The sequence below is a fragment of the Pipistrellus hanaki genome, assembly GCF_964339955.1.
Source record: "Pipistrellus hanaki genome assembly, chromosome: 15".
NCBI classification, from domain to species: domain Eukaryota; kingdom Metazoa; phylum Chordata; class Mammalia; order Chiroptera; family Vespertilionidae; genus Pipistrellus; species Pipistrellus hanaki.
In genome coordinates this window covers 37,968,310-37,986,167 of record NC_140517.1, presented here as the reverse complement: position 1 = coordinate 37,986,167, position 17,858 = coordinate 37,968,310, and the positions used below count along the sequence as shown (strand labels likewise).

Genomic DNA, 17,858 nt, shown 5'->3' with positions numbered 1-17,858 from the left:
AGGAAGCAAGGGTGCGGGGGTGGGGGCCACCCGTTGGGGATGAGCCGGGATTAGGGAAAATACACAGCAAGCATGGCAGGGGGCAGGGGTCACCTTTAATGCTGCGTTTTGTGCCGAATCCCCTCATGGCCCTGTCCCTGAGAATCCCTGCCCCCTCCCCCATGCTGCAGGGCGAGCACAGGGCACAAAGGAATAAATTAAGTGTTCTCCCATCCCCTTCCCCAATAAATAGAGTATCCCTCCCAGGGCCTCCCTGCCTGTGCGCGGGCAGGGCCTGGGGGACTACATTCACGCTGCCCAGGCAGGCGGCGGGGGCAGGTCAGCGGGAGCCGTGGGCCCCGCACAGCGGCACTGTGCCGTCCTGACTCTGCCCCTCCATGTCCATGTCGAGCAGAGTGGGCTGCATGCTGGGGCGCCCGGGGCTCTCCTGAGTGTCCAGCCTGCTGGGAGGCGAGATGCTGCGTGTCCGGCCGAAGGAGACCAGCTTCCAGGGGTCCAGGCAGGGGCGGCTGGCAGCAGGCCGGGGTCTTGGGGTGAAGGTCAGGGTGGTGGGGCGGCCAGGAAACTCGGGGGGCTGCAGGTGTGTGTGAAACAGAGCCTGGGGTTTAGGCAGGCGGGGGAAGTCCAGGGGATCTCGAGGGCCTGGTAAGAGAGGATCAGAGGGGGTGAGTGAGGGGGAGCCGAGAGGTGGCACTGAAGAGCCAGGAGCATTGACATGAAAACTGGAATTTCTGACTTTTCTCAAAAAACCTGCTGGAGAAAAGCCCTCATCCCTCCCAACTCTCTCGAGCTGGGCTAAGGCCAGACAGAGCGCTGGCTAAGGAGAGGCCTGCGGCCTGACAGCATCTCTAAGTGGGGCAACAGCACCTCCCAGTAGGGGGGGAGTGAGGCAGAGAATAACAATGGCCAAACAGCTCAGCCTCTGGGCGGTCCCTAACGCCTTTGTTTCCAGCATCTCTGTCGGTCAACAAAGGCACAGAGAACAGGGCCTGGGCGTGGCCGCGGCTGTAAATTTTGTGTTAGCTCTGGTTATTGCTGTCACTAATGCCACCGGCTTGCCCCCTGTGGGCATTAGAGTTTGCCACCCCTGCTTCATCCTGTGTCACAGTCACAGGGCCCCACAATGCCTCTAGCAGTGAGGGCCGGGGACACAGCCCCTCCCTCCCCCTGCTAAGCAGGAGACAGCCACTTTGGCACCTTAGGGGTGGAGCTGGCCTGGGACACTGGACCCTGGAAGGGCAGGGCAGGGCTTTCTGCACACCGGGCACGGGGTGCCTCACTCACCAGGGCCGGGGCCTGTGGGCTCTGGCGCCCCCCGCTGCCCTAGCGCCCCGTCCGACGGGGTCCTCCGGTGCCCGCGGTTCACAGCGCGCGAGGCAGTGACTGTGACGTGGGTGGGCGTCAGTGACTGGCGGGGGTCCTTCTTGAAACTCTCCAGCTCCAGGTCCACCAGGGGGTTGGTGTTGGGCGAGGGCGCGAGAGGGGAGGGTGTCGGGGAGGGTGCGGCTGGCGCGGCCTCGTCGCTGTCGGAGTGCAGCAGTGAGCGCGTGGAGTTGCAGTCGGACACGGAGGACAGCGACACCAGGGTGGCCGAGGGCGCCAGGCCCGGGCCGGAGGCTGCGTTGGGGCGTCCAGGGGAGCGTGCCGTGGGGCTGAGGCCACGGGGGAAGCGGCCGGCGCGGTGGAAGAGGCCGTCCAGCCACCGCCGCTGCTCCTCGCCGTCCGCTGCACGCGCCTCCGCCACGTCAGCGCCCAGGCCCACGGCGCCCAGCAGCGAGGCACAGCCCAGCAGCGCCAACTCGCAGCGCCTGCGCCGGGCGCAGAGCGCGGACCGGGTGGGTGTGGGGGGCAGCGGCGCCCCAGGGGAGGGCTGGGGGGGCAGCGGCGCCTCGAGGTAGGCCAGGGTGCTGTGGGGGGAGTGGGGCCCGCTGCTGCTTCCGTCTGCCTCCGCGAACTCCTCTGCAACCGGAGAGGGCCGGCACTGGACTCCACGCGGTCCCTGGGGACTTGGAGGCAAGGGACTGCCCCCAACGATCCCTCAAACAGCAAGCCCACCAAGTCCGCTAAGCATGGCTTTCGGTTCTACTTCCCGGAAGCCCCCTGACCCTGGCAGTGATGCCCACACTCCAGGCGCGGGCCGCCCCCTTCTGGGAACGCTTTCTACACTCGGGCCCAGTGAAATCCCTCCCTCCCCAATCCAGGGGAATGGACCCCTTTGTCTTGGCAGTGTCCCTTCGGCCAGGGACTGTTCCCCCCCCCCCCCCAAGGCTCCCTCATCCTCTTACCCATCTCATTGAGGCTGGCGAAGCCTGGGGCAATGGGGGTGTGTTTGGGGGACTTGCCCAGGTTGGGGGCGCTGGATGACCACAGTTTGCTTCCTTCCCCTAGGGCCTTCAGCCTGCAGGGGAACAGAGCTGGCGTGGGTGGAGGGCCTTCTGGCGGCCATGGGCCTGGGGGTGGGGCACGGGTGGCCCCAGCCACGGATACCTTTCTTCCTCCGCCTGCTCCTTCTGAAGGGTGGAGCTGGGTCCCCATGTCCGGCCTTTCTTCTTGCCCCCAACCAGTTCTTCCTTCTTTGGGGGCCCGCTGCGGCCCCAGGTACCACTGCCACTGCTACTGCTGCCACTGCTGCCGCCACCGCCGTCCACAGGGGTCACTGGGCCGAGAAAAGCCACTTGGTTACTGGGTCTTGGAATGTCTGTCCCCACTGGGTTCCCAGCTTTACTTTCCTCACCTGGGATTCACCTCCACCTGGAAGCTCAGAGGATCTTGGATTCTAACTCCAACCATGACCCTTCTCTGCTCGAAATCCTCTCACAGCGCCCCACTGCCGAGGACGGCAGCCCAGCTCCTCAGTCAGCATTCAAGGCCCTTCGTGTTATTGCCAGCTCACTTCCTCAGCCCCGTTTCCATCACTCCTCTCAGCCTAACCCTTCAGGCATCCACTCAGGCTCAAATGTTTCCTGGGCACCTGTTCTGCCAAGACCTGTGGCAGGTGCTGTAAAGAAGGCGTGGACAGCGCAGACAACCCCGGCCCTCGGATGGTCAGCGAGACTCCCCTCAGTGAGTCACCTGTGAGGTGGCAGGTGCTGCGGGAAGTGATGTGGGAAGGGCCTGGTGGCTGGGAAGGCTTCACGTGGGCGGAGACTCTGAGCAAAGACCAGGTGAGTGAGTCAAGAAGGCACAGGGAGAGGAGCATTTCAGGCAGAGGGAACAGCAAATGCCAAGACCCTGAGACCGGACAGCACGGAACGTCACAGGACAGCCAGAGGCCAGAGTGGCTGGTGTGGAGGGAGGGAAGGAGGGGCGCTGGAGTGGAGACATGCAGGCAGCGGGTGTAAGTGCCATGGTTGGAACCCCATGTCCACAGATTCCCGGGGGGGGGGGTGCTTTCACACCTCCATGCCTTTGCACGGGCTGTCCCTTCACCGGGAATTCTGTGCCTTTTCAGTCCCTTCCCTGACGGTGTTGGCTGCTTGCCCTTCAAGCCTCCAGCTCTGTAGTAATTTGTTCCCTAGAGAGTTAGAAGGCTGCGTCTTCTCTGTTCCTACCACACACTTTGGATGCACCCTGATACCAGTACTGACTCCCCTGCATGGCTGTTGTTTGTCTTGTGTCCCCCATGAGAATGACTCCAGGCCTGGTACAAAGCTCGTGCTTTCACAGACGTGTGCAGGAGACTGTGGGGCAAGGCTGGGGGTGAATGATGGGCAGAACAGAGTCGGGAGTCAGCCCTATATCCTCCAATTCATCAGCAAACCCATGCGCTAGCTACACCTCTGCCAGGCAGCCCCTACTGTGACCTCTCTCCCTCCGAGGCCCTGGTTCAGCCCCATCGTCTCACTGGTCTCCTGCCCTCTTCCCATCCACATCCCATGGCAGCCAGAGGGAAAGGTGTGCTTTACCACATTGCTGCCTTGCTCACAGCCTCCAGCGCTCCCTGTCACCTTTAAAATGAAATCTAGGTTCTTTATCCAGCTCTCCAGGCCCAGCATCATCTGGCCGCTGTTGAGCCCCTGACACAGCCACTGCTCTGCACCCGTCATTCCACTCCAGCCAGTGACCTTTGGGCCTACACACATGCCACGCTGTTCCCGCCGCCGGGACTTTGTCGTTGCTGCTCCCTCTGCCAGGGACACTCTCCCTCCAGATCTCTGCGTGTCTCTCTTGTTCCTTACCGCTTAGGTCCCTGCTCAAACCCCGGCACCTCAAACAGACCCTCCTGATACAAAATGCAACTCTTCTCTTTTATTCCCTTCCCTGATTTCCTTTATAGTGCTTATCCCTAAAAGAGTGGCCCTGTCTGCTTGCTCATGTGTTGTCTGTTTCTCACCCATGAGAATGAGCAAGGAATGTACTCGGAGAAGTCTGCTGACTGATGGGCTGGTCAGGGCCTCGGAGATACTCACAGCGAATGGCCCTCAGCCGGGGGATGATGCTGGGGCTTGCGGGGGGGCTGGTCCCATCAGAACCTTTCCTCTTGTCCAAGGTTGGAGAGGCCTGGACTGTGATCTTGTGCTCAAAGCCTGCAAAACAGAAACTTCCCTAAGCAGACGGTTCCATGGGTCCCCGAGCAGTTCCCTGTACGGAAGGGCAGTTCCCTCTGGATTCTAATCTAGAGGCTCAGAAGCAGTGCCACCGGTTTGTGTTCGGTAGCAGTGGTTCCCCAAGTTGGCTCCCAGACTCGCAGCATCAGCACTGAGTGGAAGCAGACTGAAATGCAGGTTCCCGGCCCCCCCTGTATTAGCAGCCTTCAGGGAAGGTGCATCCATCTAACTGGAGGAACAAGCGCCTGGGACCCCTGATCCACATCCAGGTTTGAGAGCTGCTGCCCACACTGAGACCCGAGGCCTGAGTGTCCACTCTGGTGGCCATCAGCCACATGTGGCAACTGAGCACTTAAAAGGTGGCTTGTACAACTGAGGAACTGGAGAGTTTTACCTTTATCTATTTAACTGATTAACTTAAGTTTACTTTTAAAGGTGAATATGCAAATTTGGTCATTAGAAACAAGCATGTATGGAACAACTTTGGTGTATAAATCTGCTTTTTCAACATTTTATGAAGCCTAAATACAGGTCAAGTATTTTTTATGAAAATTCAGCCCTTGGATTGAGATGCACTGTAAATATATAATACATACTGGATTTCATAGATTTAGTAAGGAAAAAAGAAGTCTTTGTTGTATTTATTACACATGAAACCATAACATTTTAGGTATATTGAGCTAAATAAAATATATTATTAAAATTTCACTTCTCTTTCCCGTGCGTGTGTGTGTGTGTGTGTATAATTTTTTTTATTTCAGAGAGGAAGGGAGAGGGAGAGATAGAAACATCAATGATGAAAAAGAATCATTGATTGGCTGCCTCCTGCATGCTCCCAACTGAAATAGAGCCTGCAGCCCTGGCATGTGCCCTGACCCGGAATCCAAACGTGGCCCCTTGGTTCATAGGTTGATACTCACCACTGAGCCACATTGGCCAGGCTCTTTCCCTTTCTGAATGTAGCTATTAAAAAATTTAAAATCACACATGTGGCTTGCAATTTTATGAGCTGGTGCTGTTCTAGGTACTGTGGTTGTAACATCACAGAGAGACAACCAGCATAATGAGCCTCTGGTGTCACCCAGGAAGCAGTCTTTGAAGAAAGAAAAAAATCAAACTTAAACATGAAACTAATTAAGCCTTGAGATCCATGTGAAATCTGTTTGTAGATAAAAAATGGCTGAACATCAGCTATGTCACATGGTTTAACCCAGTGGTTGGCAAACTGCGGCTCGAGAGCCACATGCAGCTCTTTGGCCCCTTGAGTGTTCTAATGCCACTTCTTCAAAATAGACTTGCCCAGGCCGAAAACCGACTTCTGCGCATGGGCCACTGTACATGCGCGACTGCACATGGTATTTTGTGGAAGAGCCACACTCAAGGGGCCAAAGAGTTGCAGGTGGCTCTCGAGCAGCAGTTTGCCGACCAATTGGTAACCTAATACCAATTCAGGAGATATAGGGATACGTGAGTGAAACCCAGGGAATTCAAGCAGCAAAATCTAGACTGTGGGAAATGCTGCAGGACAAATGATGTAGCCTCAACAAACTGCTGGAAAGGAGGAAAAAGGCAGAGTAAAAGATAACAAGCAAATAGTTGGGAGACAAAACGAAAAAGTAAGGAAGTGACTGCCCTGAAAGTCAAGACGAGCTACTCTCAGGGGCTGCAGGGCGTTGGAGGGGGCGCGTGGAGGCACCTGGGTGGCTATAGGGTTTCTGCTTCCAGGGGGGTGATTATATAATGATTTAAGCTGTACAGTTTTTGGTGGTTTTGTGTGTGTGTGTGGGACATTTAGCATTAAAAATATTTTTTAAAAGCCCTAGCTGGTTAGGCTCAATGGATATAGCATCTGCAGACAGGGTCCTGGGTTTGATTCTGGTCAAGGGCACATGCCCAAGTTGTGGGCTCGATCCCCAGTAGGGGGTGTGCAGGAGGCAACGAATCAATGATTATCTCTCATCATCGATGTTTCTCTCTCTTACTCTCCCGCTCTGAAATCAATAAAAAAATACATTTTAAAAATATTTTAAAAAGTAAAGAAAAACGAAGCGATAAGCTCTGGGTTAGGGACACTCCCAGCTGACAGACAGGAGTACCCGAGGGCAGGCTGATGTGGCTGCCGCCTTCCCGCAGCTTGAGAAGGCGGGTGCGCCTGAAGTTGCCCTTGCGCCTGCGGACACGGGGCTTTTCCTGGCTCAGTTGGCACATCAGCAGGTGCAGCTCCCGCTCCACGATGTCCATCTCACGCTGCGCCAGCTCCTGCTCTCGCCGCCGCAGCTGCTCCTCCTGGCAGCGCTGCTCCTGGGCCGCCCGCAGTAGCTCCTCCTCACGGCTGCGGAGCTCCTGGAGAGGAGACAGGGCTGAGGGAGGGGCTTGAACCTAGGGCTGAGGGGTCTGGCTGGGGCCCTGCCGAGAGTGTCCTGTTGTGTGAGCAAATTGGGGCACAGAAGTTGGGTGCCAGAGCTGGGGTCTATGTTAGCCCAAAGAAAGAATTTTTTTTTCTCTTTGATTTTTAATTTTTTAACTCTTCAATTACAATAGGAAAACTTCAAACATCCATGAAAGCAGAGAGAATAGTCTGCGCCCATCACCCAACAATTGTCTGTACTTTGCAAATCTTCCCCTTCCTTCTCACCTCTCCTCATTTTGCTGTAGTATTTAAAACTAATCCCAGATTTCAGGTAGTATCACTTCGGGACAGGGTGCCTTTTACCTATTAATCCTCACAGGAGGCTGTCTTTTCTTAGACAAAAAAGGGTCCCTGGGCCCCAGCTCGGAAGGGACTCCCCCCCCACGGCATCAGAACTCCGGGGTCTTGTCCTTCCCTCCCGCCTTGCCCCCTGCCTTCACCTTCTCCTTGGTGCGGAGATCATTGAACATGTGCTGGATCTCCAGCTTCCAGTCCTCCTGCAGTGAGTGGAAGGACTCCAGCGGCATCTGGAACAGGGCTGACTGCTCTATGACTTCAAGCCGCTTCAAGATGCTGCCGAAGTCTGGCCGCCCGTGGGGGTCTGGGTCCCAGCACTCTGGGGTGGGAGTAGAGATGTCAGTGGTCATGCTCTGGGGCATCAGCCTGCTCAGTGACAGGCAGGACTTGAAGGGACTGAACACAGACAGCTTTCACAGAGCTGAGGGGAAGACATTCAAACCCAAACTCCTGGCAATATTTCACTCTGAAACTCTGGGACTGATCTCTGGCTCCTGGCAAGATCAGGGATCAGGGAGGGATCCTAGGGCCAATGAATCCTAACAGACCGCCCTCAAGAACTGTGGGCCTGGCCAGAGTAAGGGTCAGGGTCCATGGAGCCAACTGTGCGGGAGTCATCATCTGAGGGTCCAGCCCCTTCTCTCTCACTCCAGGGCCGATTGCTATAGAGGGGGTGTGAAGGGGCGAGGTCTGGACCCACGGGCCCCTGCCACCCAACTGAACCTTCCCTCTCCACGGGGCCCCAGCTCACCCTCCAGGAGGCGGGCAAAGGGCTCGGGGCACGTGGAGGGGATGGGCAGTGTCAGCTTGTTCATGGCCACGCCATATGCCACAGCCAAGGCGTCGATTTCACGGTAGGGGACCTCACCCGTCAGCAGCTCCCAGAGCAGCACCCCGAAGCTGCAGGTGGGGAGAGGGAGGGGTGATGCCACAATCCACCCCAGTCCTCACTTATACCCAGCCCTGCCTCCAGTTCCCTGGTGTGCCCCCTCACCCCAACATCCAGCCTGGCCAAAGAGGCCACAACCACCTAATTTGACCTCCACTGCCCTGATCTCAAACAGATGTGCTGAGGTTGCTCTCTGGTGTCTTGCTTTTGCTCTCTCCCCTTGCCCCTGCCTGGAAACCTTCAGCGGGTCCCCATGCCCACTGAGCAAATCCACCCTCCTTAGCCCTGCCTTTCAGGGACCGCTGCAGCCTCCCCCATAAGCACTCTCAGCCTACACATCTGCCTCCGCTTCATCCTGCAGCCACACCAGTTGAACAAGCCCTGTTCTCCTAACACCTGGCCTTTGCACAGGCTGTTCCCTTTGTCAGGAACACTTTTCCCTTTGTGTACTGTCCCTGTGTCTCCACTCAGGCGCTCGCTCTCCCAGGAAGCCTTTTTTGATTCCACAGCCCCCAAAGCTGGGCTGGAGGTCCCTCCTCTGTGCTCCCAGAGACCCTCTGGCACTTGCCCATAAAAACAAGTTAACACTCCCGACCATTTATAAAGTACTTCCTAAGGCTAGCACTGTCCTAGGCGCTCAGCGATCCTCACAACTGCCCTGGGAGGCAGGTCTTGGTACGACCCCACTTTATCTGATGAGCAGAGAGGTTAAGCTGCTCACACAGTCACACAGCAGTGAGCAGTAGAGCCACACGCAGCCTCAGGCTTGCCCAGTGCCCGCAGCAATGTCCTTCATGCTCCACAGCTCTAGAGCGTGCATCTCTGTGCAACCACCTGCATGCCCATCCTCTCCAGGAAGCTCCTCTGGATCGTGACCACTGCTGTGTGCAGGGCCTACATGTCCCCCATATCCACATGTGCATTCATTCAACATACCCCTACGAAGTGCCCAGTGTGCCAGACACCGTTCTAGGCGCTGGAACAAGATAGACGCGACCCCTGCCCACATGCAGCTGACGGCCTCCCCTTCTCTCTCAGCCGCAGTGCTGGTGAATTTGTGCTGGGCATTTGCTGCCTGAGATAATTTCTCATCTTCCGTTGCAGCTCATTATGTCAGCATGGCATCGGTTCTGGCCAGAGGGATGCAGGAGGGTGTGTAGTGTGCAACTAACTTCCAGGAAGTATCCTTTAAGGGAAGAGGTGCCCCTCATCGCTTCTCCTTTCTACTGATTGGAACGAGGACACAAAAGCTGGAGCTCAAGAAGCTATTTTGGACCATGAAGTGAACTTGGGAATGGAGGGCATGCAAGGTGGAGGAACATCAGAGTGGCTTAAATTAGAGGCAGTATGACCCTCCACCTTCCTATGTCCCTGGAAACCTGTGGGACATAGGTTTGCCTGTCACAGTGACGGGGAGAGCTACTGAGGTTGGGCTGCTTCGAACCATGGACACCTTTGTCCTGAAAAGTACAGGACAGGAGTACGCAAGCAAGAATCATCTTGCTGATGCCAATGACACCATTAAGGAATCCTGATATAGGACCCTGGATCTCTAACACTGTATCAGTCTTGGCTTCACATGACAGCAAAAACTTCAGCCTTGTTTTTGTTTTTTGCTTTCTGTTCCTCGCCACTGAAACGTGGCTCTGCTAAATGTCTGGGACCACAAATGAATGCCTGGGTTAAAGAGCTTTGCTGCCACCGCAAAGTCTTGTTGGTGATGGCAATGCCTCCTCACTGGCCTCTCACTCCCATTCCTTCCCCTACAATCCATTCCCACCCTACAGCTGGAGGCAGCCACATCACTCATAAATGCCTCTAATGGCGCCCCATTATGCTTAGAATAAAACCCGAGTCTGGTGCCTCATCTGAGAAGCCCTCCAGCTCTTGTTCCGTCATTTCCTACCACTTTTCTCCTTGTCTGCTCTAGCCAACCGCGCAGGTCCTCGTAGCTCTTTCTGGTTCCGCTAATCTTTTCACCGCAGCACCTCCTCTGTGTGAGCTGTTCCCTCTGCCAGGGAAGCTTCTTCCCCCAAACTCTGTACAGTTGGCTCTGTCTTGTCATCCAGGATGCAGCTCAGTTATCACTTTTCATAAAAGCCTTCTGCAATAGGCCTCCAGCCTTCAGAGTTCTTTTCGGTCAACCTCCTGGCTCATAATGCTACCTAATACTTTTTCTGGTGAATTAACTTATCTTTTAATATTACTTTACAATTTTCTTAAAAACAGCCTTTTCCAGCTTCTTGTGTACTTGTTTACTATCCCTGCACGCAGGGAATGTGCCTGCTTTTATTTCTGCTGTATCCCTGGCACCCAGCGCAGGTGCACGGATGGGCGCATGCATGAATGGCTGTCTCCAAAGGCCTCCACCTCCTGTGTGACAAGTGGGGGCTATGTGATGGATGGTGTCTGAAGGGCCGTTAGTGCTGACAACATCCAATCTCTACATCTTTGCTTTGTGTTTGTGTTTTACTGCAACCCAAGTCCTCCTCAGCTGCCACTTTTGCTATCAGAACAGAGACCTGCTCTGGTGCCTGTCTACTGGTCTGACGTGGCCAGTACTTTGCCAGGCCCAGAACCTGGCTTCAGTGGGAGACTGTCCCTCCAACTCTGCCCTCACCCCTGCTCACTCCCCCATTTCCAAGAGGCCTCCCAAGCCCCATCAGCACCTCCAGACGTCACTGCTTTTGGAGAAGAGGGAGAGACGAATAACCTCAGGGGCCATCCAGGCGTAAGTCCCTGCGGCGCTCATTTTGGTGGTCTTGTGCCACTCTCGGGCGAGGCCGAAGTCCGTGATCTTGAGCACCGTGTCCGCGAGGTTGTGGTTCTCGATGGCCTCCAGAATGAGGACTATGGAATAAGAAGAAAGGGGTCACCCAGATCTGGTGGGCTGCAGACTGCATGTCCTGGCCCTGCCTCAGCTGGACTTCTTTTTATTTGTTTTCTGTCCCCCCATCTCAAGTGGCCGTTCTAATCCCTACAGCTTCCAGGAGTACCTGACTCCAACCTGGACGCTGGGAAGCTCAGTAAAAGGTCGATGGCCAAGACCTCGGTTCGCCTTGGTCCAGGCCTTGGATTCCCAACCTCCCAGAAGCAGAAGCTACAAACCACGAGCCAAAGGGATGAATGAGGTTTCCTTGGTCTTTGTCATCCCTGTGGTCACTGCACTCATGGCCCCAATTCTACTCCCTTCTGTGCATACTCTGCCACATGACTTCACAAATCTTCCACTAAAGACGGAGAGTGCATTTCCCCATCCTTCCTCTGGGCTGGCCACATGACTGCTGTAGCCAGTAGAGTGAGGCAGAGGTGAGGGTGCCACGCCTAGGCCTTAGGAGACCTCACGTGCCGGCTTGCCCTCTTGCACTTCTGCCATCAGCAGAACGTGCCTGGCTGGTCCAAGGAAGATGAGAGGTCCTCAGTGCAAAGCCTCTCCAGATGCTGCTGCCTACATCATTACCCTCCAGCCGGCCTGCTAATGCATGAGCAGTAATAAAAGACAAGGAGTTTGAAGACACTGAGTTTTTGGGGTGGTTTGTTACACAACAGTCTTGTGACAAAATCTGACATATTCCCAAGCATACAGAATGATTCCAACTTACTTGCTGCCTACCGTCAATACTAATAAGAATCATCATGGCTGGTGGTTATCAGGACACTACTATGTGGCAGGCACAGTGCTAAGCACCCCAAGAATGAAGTGTTTCACTTATATCCATTTCATTATATTCATTTACATAAATTAACTAGCAAGCAACCCATTTTGCTGACTAGCAAACCAAGGCTCAGAGCAATGAGGTCACTTGGCCAAGGTCACACAGCTTAGAAATGGTGAGGTAAAGCCCAGATGTGTCATCAAAGCCCCATCTTTTAACTGCTCTGATATTCTACTACCTTCTATCAAACAAAGGCCCCAAAGTGTAGTGGATGTCCTGGGTTGGAATTACAGCTCTGCCACTTATTAGCTGCATAACCTTGTATAATTTATTTTTATTAACACTAAGATTTCTCCTCTCTTATATGGAGATGATAATATTAATAGTATTTACCTTATAGGATTATAGCAAAGATTTATTGCCTGAAGCAACAGTAGGTCCTTTAAGAGTGTTAGCTATTACTGTTGCAGTGTGATGCCACCATAATTGTTTCTTATTTCTCCACCTTTACCTTTGACCCTTCCCAGTTACTTTTCCGGTCACAATAACAATGAGGTAATTCTACCATCGTGTCCATTTGGCAGATGAAGAAACTGGGGGTTAGAGAGATCAGTACATTTCCCACGGTTCCATAGTTGGTAATCTCGTCCATGTTTTAAAGCCTGATTCAAATGCTGCTCCACCTGGCAGCCTCCCGTGACTCTCTAGCCTGTGACTCCAGCTACTAGAAATACTCCCTTCTTGGGTCCCCATCACTCCTGTGTGTGGATGATCCTGTGACAGGGAACACCCCTCGTCATACACTTCATTTCTGTACCTTCCAGGCTGGGCCTAAATCAGTCCCCTTTAAAAAAATATATCTGGGGGGGGGGGGGCAATGGTAAAATATGTACACAGATAATTTTTAAAAAAAGGAAGAAAAATATATATCTGATCATGTCATTCTCCTGCTTAAAACCTTCTAATGGCACCCACTACATTGAATAAAATGCCCAAAGTCTTCACCATAGCCCTGAGGTCAACAGGATCTGGCCCCTGCCTACCTTTCCACCTTTGCCTCACTCCTACTCTTGCAACTCCTTGGGTCTTGCAGTCTCTCTAACAAGGCTCACTCTTTCCCTCCTCATGTCCTCTGCCCTGCCCACATCTTTGTAAGGCTGGATCCTTTTGGTTCAGGTCTCTGTTCAAATGTTGCCTTCCCTGACCAGCTGAGAGCTTTCTCTGCCCCATCCTTAATCTACCTTATTTCCTTCAGAGCTGGGTACTCTGAAATTTTATCTAAATACCAATCACTGGTATGAGTCAGTGATTGAACATTGACCTATAAACCAGGAGGACACGGTCAGGGCACATGCCCAGGTTGTGGGCTCGAGCCCCAGGAGGGGACATGCAGGTGGCAGCCAATCAATCATTCTCTTTCATCATTGATGTTTCTCGCTCTCCCTCTCCCTTCCTCTCTGAAATAAATTAAAAATATTTTCAAAAATTTATAAATATCAATCACTTATTTCTGTTCACTAGACTGTAACTTCCACAAGGGGGGAATCTTGCCTTGTTCACTTCTGTAATCCCTGACCTCGGACAGTGCCTAGTATGCTTAATTCTGCTTAAGAATTATTGATTGAAAGAACTAATGGGTGCGATACATCGGATGAGGAGCTCCTCAGGGAAGGATGACTGGGGGAAGCTGTGCTGGAGGCCCTGTATCCTCTGTCCCAGGCATGGAGCAGGCCCATTGCCGGAGCAGGAAGTCCTGGCCTAGAGTCTCACAACCCTCTGTTCGGGCGGCACTGGCTGCACAAAGACTTGGGGGTGTGGGAGCAGAGTCTTTATGCCCAGCTGCGGGCTGTGAAATCAGCAGGGGTGAGGAAGAACTAGAAGGTGCCCTAGTCTTCAAGAGGAGCATGCCCGGAGTCCTGCCTCCATTTACCCAGCATTTCAGAGTAGAGCATGAGCATCTATGAAGGCAGGGACATCTATGTCTTGCTTCATCCCCCAGCCATGGTTCAGGGCTTGGCACACCTTGAGCCTTGGCAGCTCTCTGTTGAGTCTATGAATGCCAGGCCTGGGAGGTAAGAAAGACTCACCTCTCTGTTCTAGGTGGTGGTGGGGGCATAGCAACAAACTTGTAAAAAATAGTGGGATGGATTCAAACACATTTCAAGATGTAGAATTGACAGGGATCATAAATAGATGGCATGTGAGCGTCAAGGGGAACGCTTCACAGTTCATGTGAGGGCAGGGAATATGCTCATTTCTCATTGATCCCTCTAGCTTAGCATATGACCCAGCCCAGTAAACACCAAACTAAAGAATAAATGAATAAATAAATGCAAAAGTGAAAGAAAGTGAGAAGGGACGGAGGAAGATAGGAGAGTAGGATTTTGCTCCTGCTGTATCCTTAAAACCCACAACAGGCTCTAGCATACAACAGGTGCTCCAGAAATATCTGGGAATGAGTGAAATGTCTTATTTGTAGGTATTATTAGGGCAGAAATCATGACCAGCTTCGCCCCTGCTTTGCTCCTACATGATAGGTGCTCAGTTAATATTTGCTGACATCACGAGAAGTTCCTTGATCTAGAAGTGGGTCCTTGGGAATCTTCCCTTCTACCAGGCCTCGGTCCTCATTCAACAACCAATCAATTTTTGAGAGCCCGTGATTGGCCTGGCAGCCCGGAAGCTTTTACATAAGGCACATTTCTTTTCCTGCTTCCTCATCTTTTCCAGTTTGCCTCAGCTAGCAGGACCAGCATAGGACTCCAGTAGAAGCAATTTTGCCCCCAGGGGACACTTGGCCATGTCTGGAGACATTTTTGCTCATCACAACTGGAGGAGGGGTTAGAGTGAGGAATGCCTAGTGGTTAGAGACCAAGGAGGCTGCTAAACAACCTACCACACACAAGACCGACCCTATTGCTACTCCAGGCCAGGTTCTCTGGTGGATTCTGGTGTCCTGGTTGGGCAGGGGTGCCTTGAGGGCATTCCTTTTCACACTGGAAATGCAGGGTCTGTCACAGTGTTTACAGATAACTCTAGCCTGGGAGGCAGGGAGTCCTGCAACCTTTCTGAGCCACCCTTTCCTCCCTTAATGGGGCAAGGCCTGTCTCACCCGCTCTGAAGGTTTACTGCTGCCCCTTCTTGTCCCCGGCAGTGTTTGCTGGCATTCCCATTCCCCACCACCTAGCCTTGGCCTCCTACAGTTCTATGGAAGCAGGTGTGGGGGGATGACTCCACTTACTGTTGATGGACTTGAGGTCCCGGTGGATGATGGGCACAGGGGCATCATTGTGTAGGTAGTTCATGCCCCGGGCCACCTGCACAGCCCAGTTGACCAGTACATGAGGGGGCACTCGGCGACCTGCCAGCACCCTGCTCAGTGCGCCTCCCCTGGCATATTCCATCACCAGGCAGAGGTGTGGGGGGCTGAGGCAGGCGCCCCTGAGGGCGATGATGTTGGGGTGCTGAAGAGCTCCGAAGAGCCGGGCCTCCTGGCGCACCTGCTCTGCGGTCACTGCCGGGTCCTGCTCAGGGTCCAGCCTGGCGGCCTTGACAGCCACCTCCTCGCCACGCCATAGGGCCCGGTAGACCTTGCCAAAGCCCCCTACACCGATGATCTCCTCCAGCCGCAGCTCGTGGAAGGGGATCTCCTGGGGCAGCTGGAGGCTGGCCGGGGCGGCGGGGGCGGCGGGGGCCACGTAGTTGCTGGGGAAGACGCCCACGCGGCCGCTGGGGAGCTGTCCGGTCCACCAGCCCTCGTCGCCCGACACCGCACAGTCCTGGGAAAGCACCTGGACGCGGTCGCCCCTCCGCAGGGTCAGCTCCTCGTCGCCCGTCGCCTCGTAGTCGAACACCGCGGTCCAGACGGGCCCCGCGGGGGTGGTGCCCCACTCCTCAGCCGCCGCGCCCCCCTCCGCTTCCTCCATGGGGAGGGCGGGGGCCGCTCACACGGGCTGCCCGCGGGATGCAGAGGGCAGGCCCGGGCGGCCGGGGTGGGGGGCAGTCCCCGCGGGGGCTGGGGGCCTCCTGGGGGCCATGGCTGGGGCCTCCGCAGCAGCAGGAAGAAGCCGCTCTGATTCAGCTGTGCAGGCGGGCGGGGGTGAGGCGGCGGGCTCGCCGGTCCCCCTCAAACGTCAGGGCGCTCAGAAGGCCTGGCCGCCCGGCTCCCGAATTCCTTCCGGGGCCCGCCGGTGGGGGACGAGGGCGAGGGCAGCAGGCAGCCCCCTCCCCGGCGCCTCTCACCCCGCGAAGCACCACCGGCGGCCCCCGGCTCCGCATCCCGGGTCACAACTGCCGGGCGGGGCGGGAGTGGCGGGGCCGTGGGGCGCCCGCCCCGCCCGGGACGGGGTGGCGCGCCCCTAGGCTTCCTCACGCGCGGGGTGGCCCGGCGGACCCCATCTTTTGCACCTGCCTCCGGGTCGCCCCGGCCCCCACCCCGCCCGCGCCCGCTTCCCCGCCCCCGGCCCCGCCCGCGCCGCTTCCCTGGGCCGTGGGCGGTGCCTGAGTGACGTGCCGCCGCCGCCGCGGTGCCGCCTGGGAGTTGTAGTCTCCCGCTGCGCGGCTTCGAGGCCCACCCCAGTCCCTTAGCCCTCAGAACCCCTAGCCAGCCGCGGGCCGCTGTGGGGATTTCGTGGGTCGAAGGAACCCTCCGGGGGAGATAAATTTGACTTCGGGTCCTTTCTGGGACCCGGTATCCGGACGCCGGAAGGAGAGCAAAAGCACTGGGGACCTCACAGGCCCTGTCGGGGCCGGGGTCCAAGGTGGGGTTGTGGTGACGGACGCCCTTTGCGAAGGGTAGGAGCTGCGTAAATGATGGTTACTGCCTCAAGCCTCTTAACCAAGGAAGGACAAGGCCCCCGCGGGACGGCCGCGTGCGCGGGGCGGGGTTGGGGGGAGGGGTGCCGAAGTGCACGCGGGGAAATGTAGTCCGCGCTCGACCGCACCGCGGGAGGCAGCCCAGGAACCTCGGTTTCTGAGTTAGGCCAATGGTGAGGCCTCAGAGGGGAGGAGGGGGCTGGGAGGATGTGTTTACTGCCCCTGGGGATAACATAGCCACCTTGGCCTTCTCCAGCTATGGTGTCCTCTACCTCCGCAGTCAGCACTGGACAACCCCCGTCTCCCACGATCGGAACTTCGACTGAGGGTTTGGGAGTGGAGAGGGCTTAATGTACAACTTGTGCTTTGCATGCTTGGTATCATTAAATCTTTGCAAAGGCCCCATTTTACAGATGAGGCAGAGCGGAATGAAGTCCAGGTCCAGAACTATAAACCACAAGGCAAGAATCAAAGGCAGATTTTTAAATTAGAAAACAAAAACACGATTAAAAATGGCATTCCACAGCTAATCAGCGATTCTCATTATTGATGTTTCTATCTCTCCCTCTCCCTTCCTCTCTGAAACCAATAAATAAAAATGCCATCACATTTGTTTTATTTTATTTATGCTTAATTTTATTTTTCTATTAAAAATATTAGTTTTAGGTGTACTACAGCATAACGATAGATATTTAAATAGGTTACAAAGTGTTCCCTCTGATAATTCAAGTGCCTACCTGGCACCATAAATAGTTATTACAATATTATTAACTATGTTAGAGATAAGGCGAGCCCCTGAACCAGGGTTCCTGGTAGGACACAAAGGATACTGGGAACCCAAACAGCAAGGCAAATAGCTTTACTCCTGCAGGAGGGTGAGCACGCACAGGGCCTGGCAACTCCCACACTATGGGCTGGGGTGGGGGCTTTATTTCCCACCCACCTCACCTGTCCCTCACTCTTTAAAAAAATTTTTTATTGACTTCAGAGTGGAAGGGAGAGGGAAAAAGAGATAGAAACATCAATAATGAGAGAGAATCACTGATTGGCTGCCTCTTGCACACCCCACACTGGAGATGGAGCCTGAAATCCAGGCATGTGCCCTTGACTGGAATTAAATCCTGAGCCCTTCAGCCCACAGGCTAATGCTCTATCTATGGAGCCAAACCGGGTAGGACATGTCCCTCACTCTTGATTGGTCAGAACTTAGGCTCACATTCTTGTGTGATTGGCTAATTTAAAGG

At 54.9% G+C, this 17,858-nt stretch overlaps 1 protein-coding gene across 2 annotated transcripts; it reads right to left on the bottom strand.

Moving 5' to 3' along the window:
- Positions 1–55: 55 nt before the first annotated feature.
- On the bottom strand, positions 56–16,536 carry MAP3K10 (mitogen-activated protein kinase kinase kinase 10). 2 transcript variants are annotated; one of them, XR_014792894.1, is made up of 10 exons: positions 15,041–16,536; positions 10,813–10,993; positions 8,006–8,154; positions 7,398–7,573; positions 6,644–6,890; positions 4,410–4,526; positions 2,488–2,656; positions 2,286–2,398; positions 1,285–2,021; positions 56–642 (listed from the first exon to the last, which is right to left on the bottom strand). XR_014792894.1 is itself a non-coding variant. In XM_084860918.1 (10 exons), the coding sequence occupies exons 1-10, from the start codon at positions 15,723–15,725 to the stop codon at positions 320–322; spliced, it is 2,835 nt and encodes a 944-aa protein (XP_084717044.1). In that variant the 5' UTR covers positions 15,726–16,525; the 3' UTR covers positions 57–319. The 2 variants fall into 2 exon arrangements, 1 of the variants encoding a protein (XP_084717044.1); XM_084860918.1 differs by having other exon boundaries at positions 57–642; positions 1,285–1,959; positions 15,041–16,525.
- Positions 16,537–17,858: the final 1,322 nt, after the last annotated feature.

What these genes read in the sequence shown, in the direction of transcription:
- MAP3K10 (XM_084860918.1), bottom strand. Translation starts at nt 15,725, where the DNA reads ATGGAGGAAGCGGAGGGGGGCGCGGCGGCTGAGGAGTGGGGCACCACC. An exon ending in GAGCAGGCGGAGGAAGAAAG is followed by an intron (nt 2,399 to 2,487) that starts GTATCCGTGGCT and finishes GTTCCCCTGCAG; the next exon opens with GCTGAAGGCCCTAGGGGAAG. An exon ending in GCCCACAGGCCCCGGCCCTG is followed by an intron (nt 643 to 1,284) that starts GTGAGTGAGGCA and finishes CTCTCTTACCAG; the next exon opens with GCCCTCGAGATCCCCTGGAC.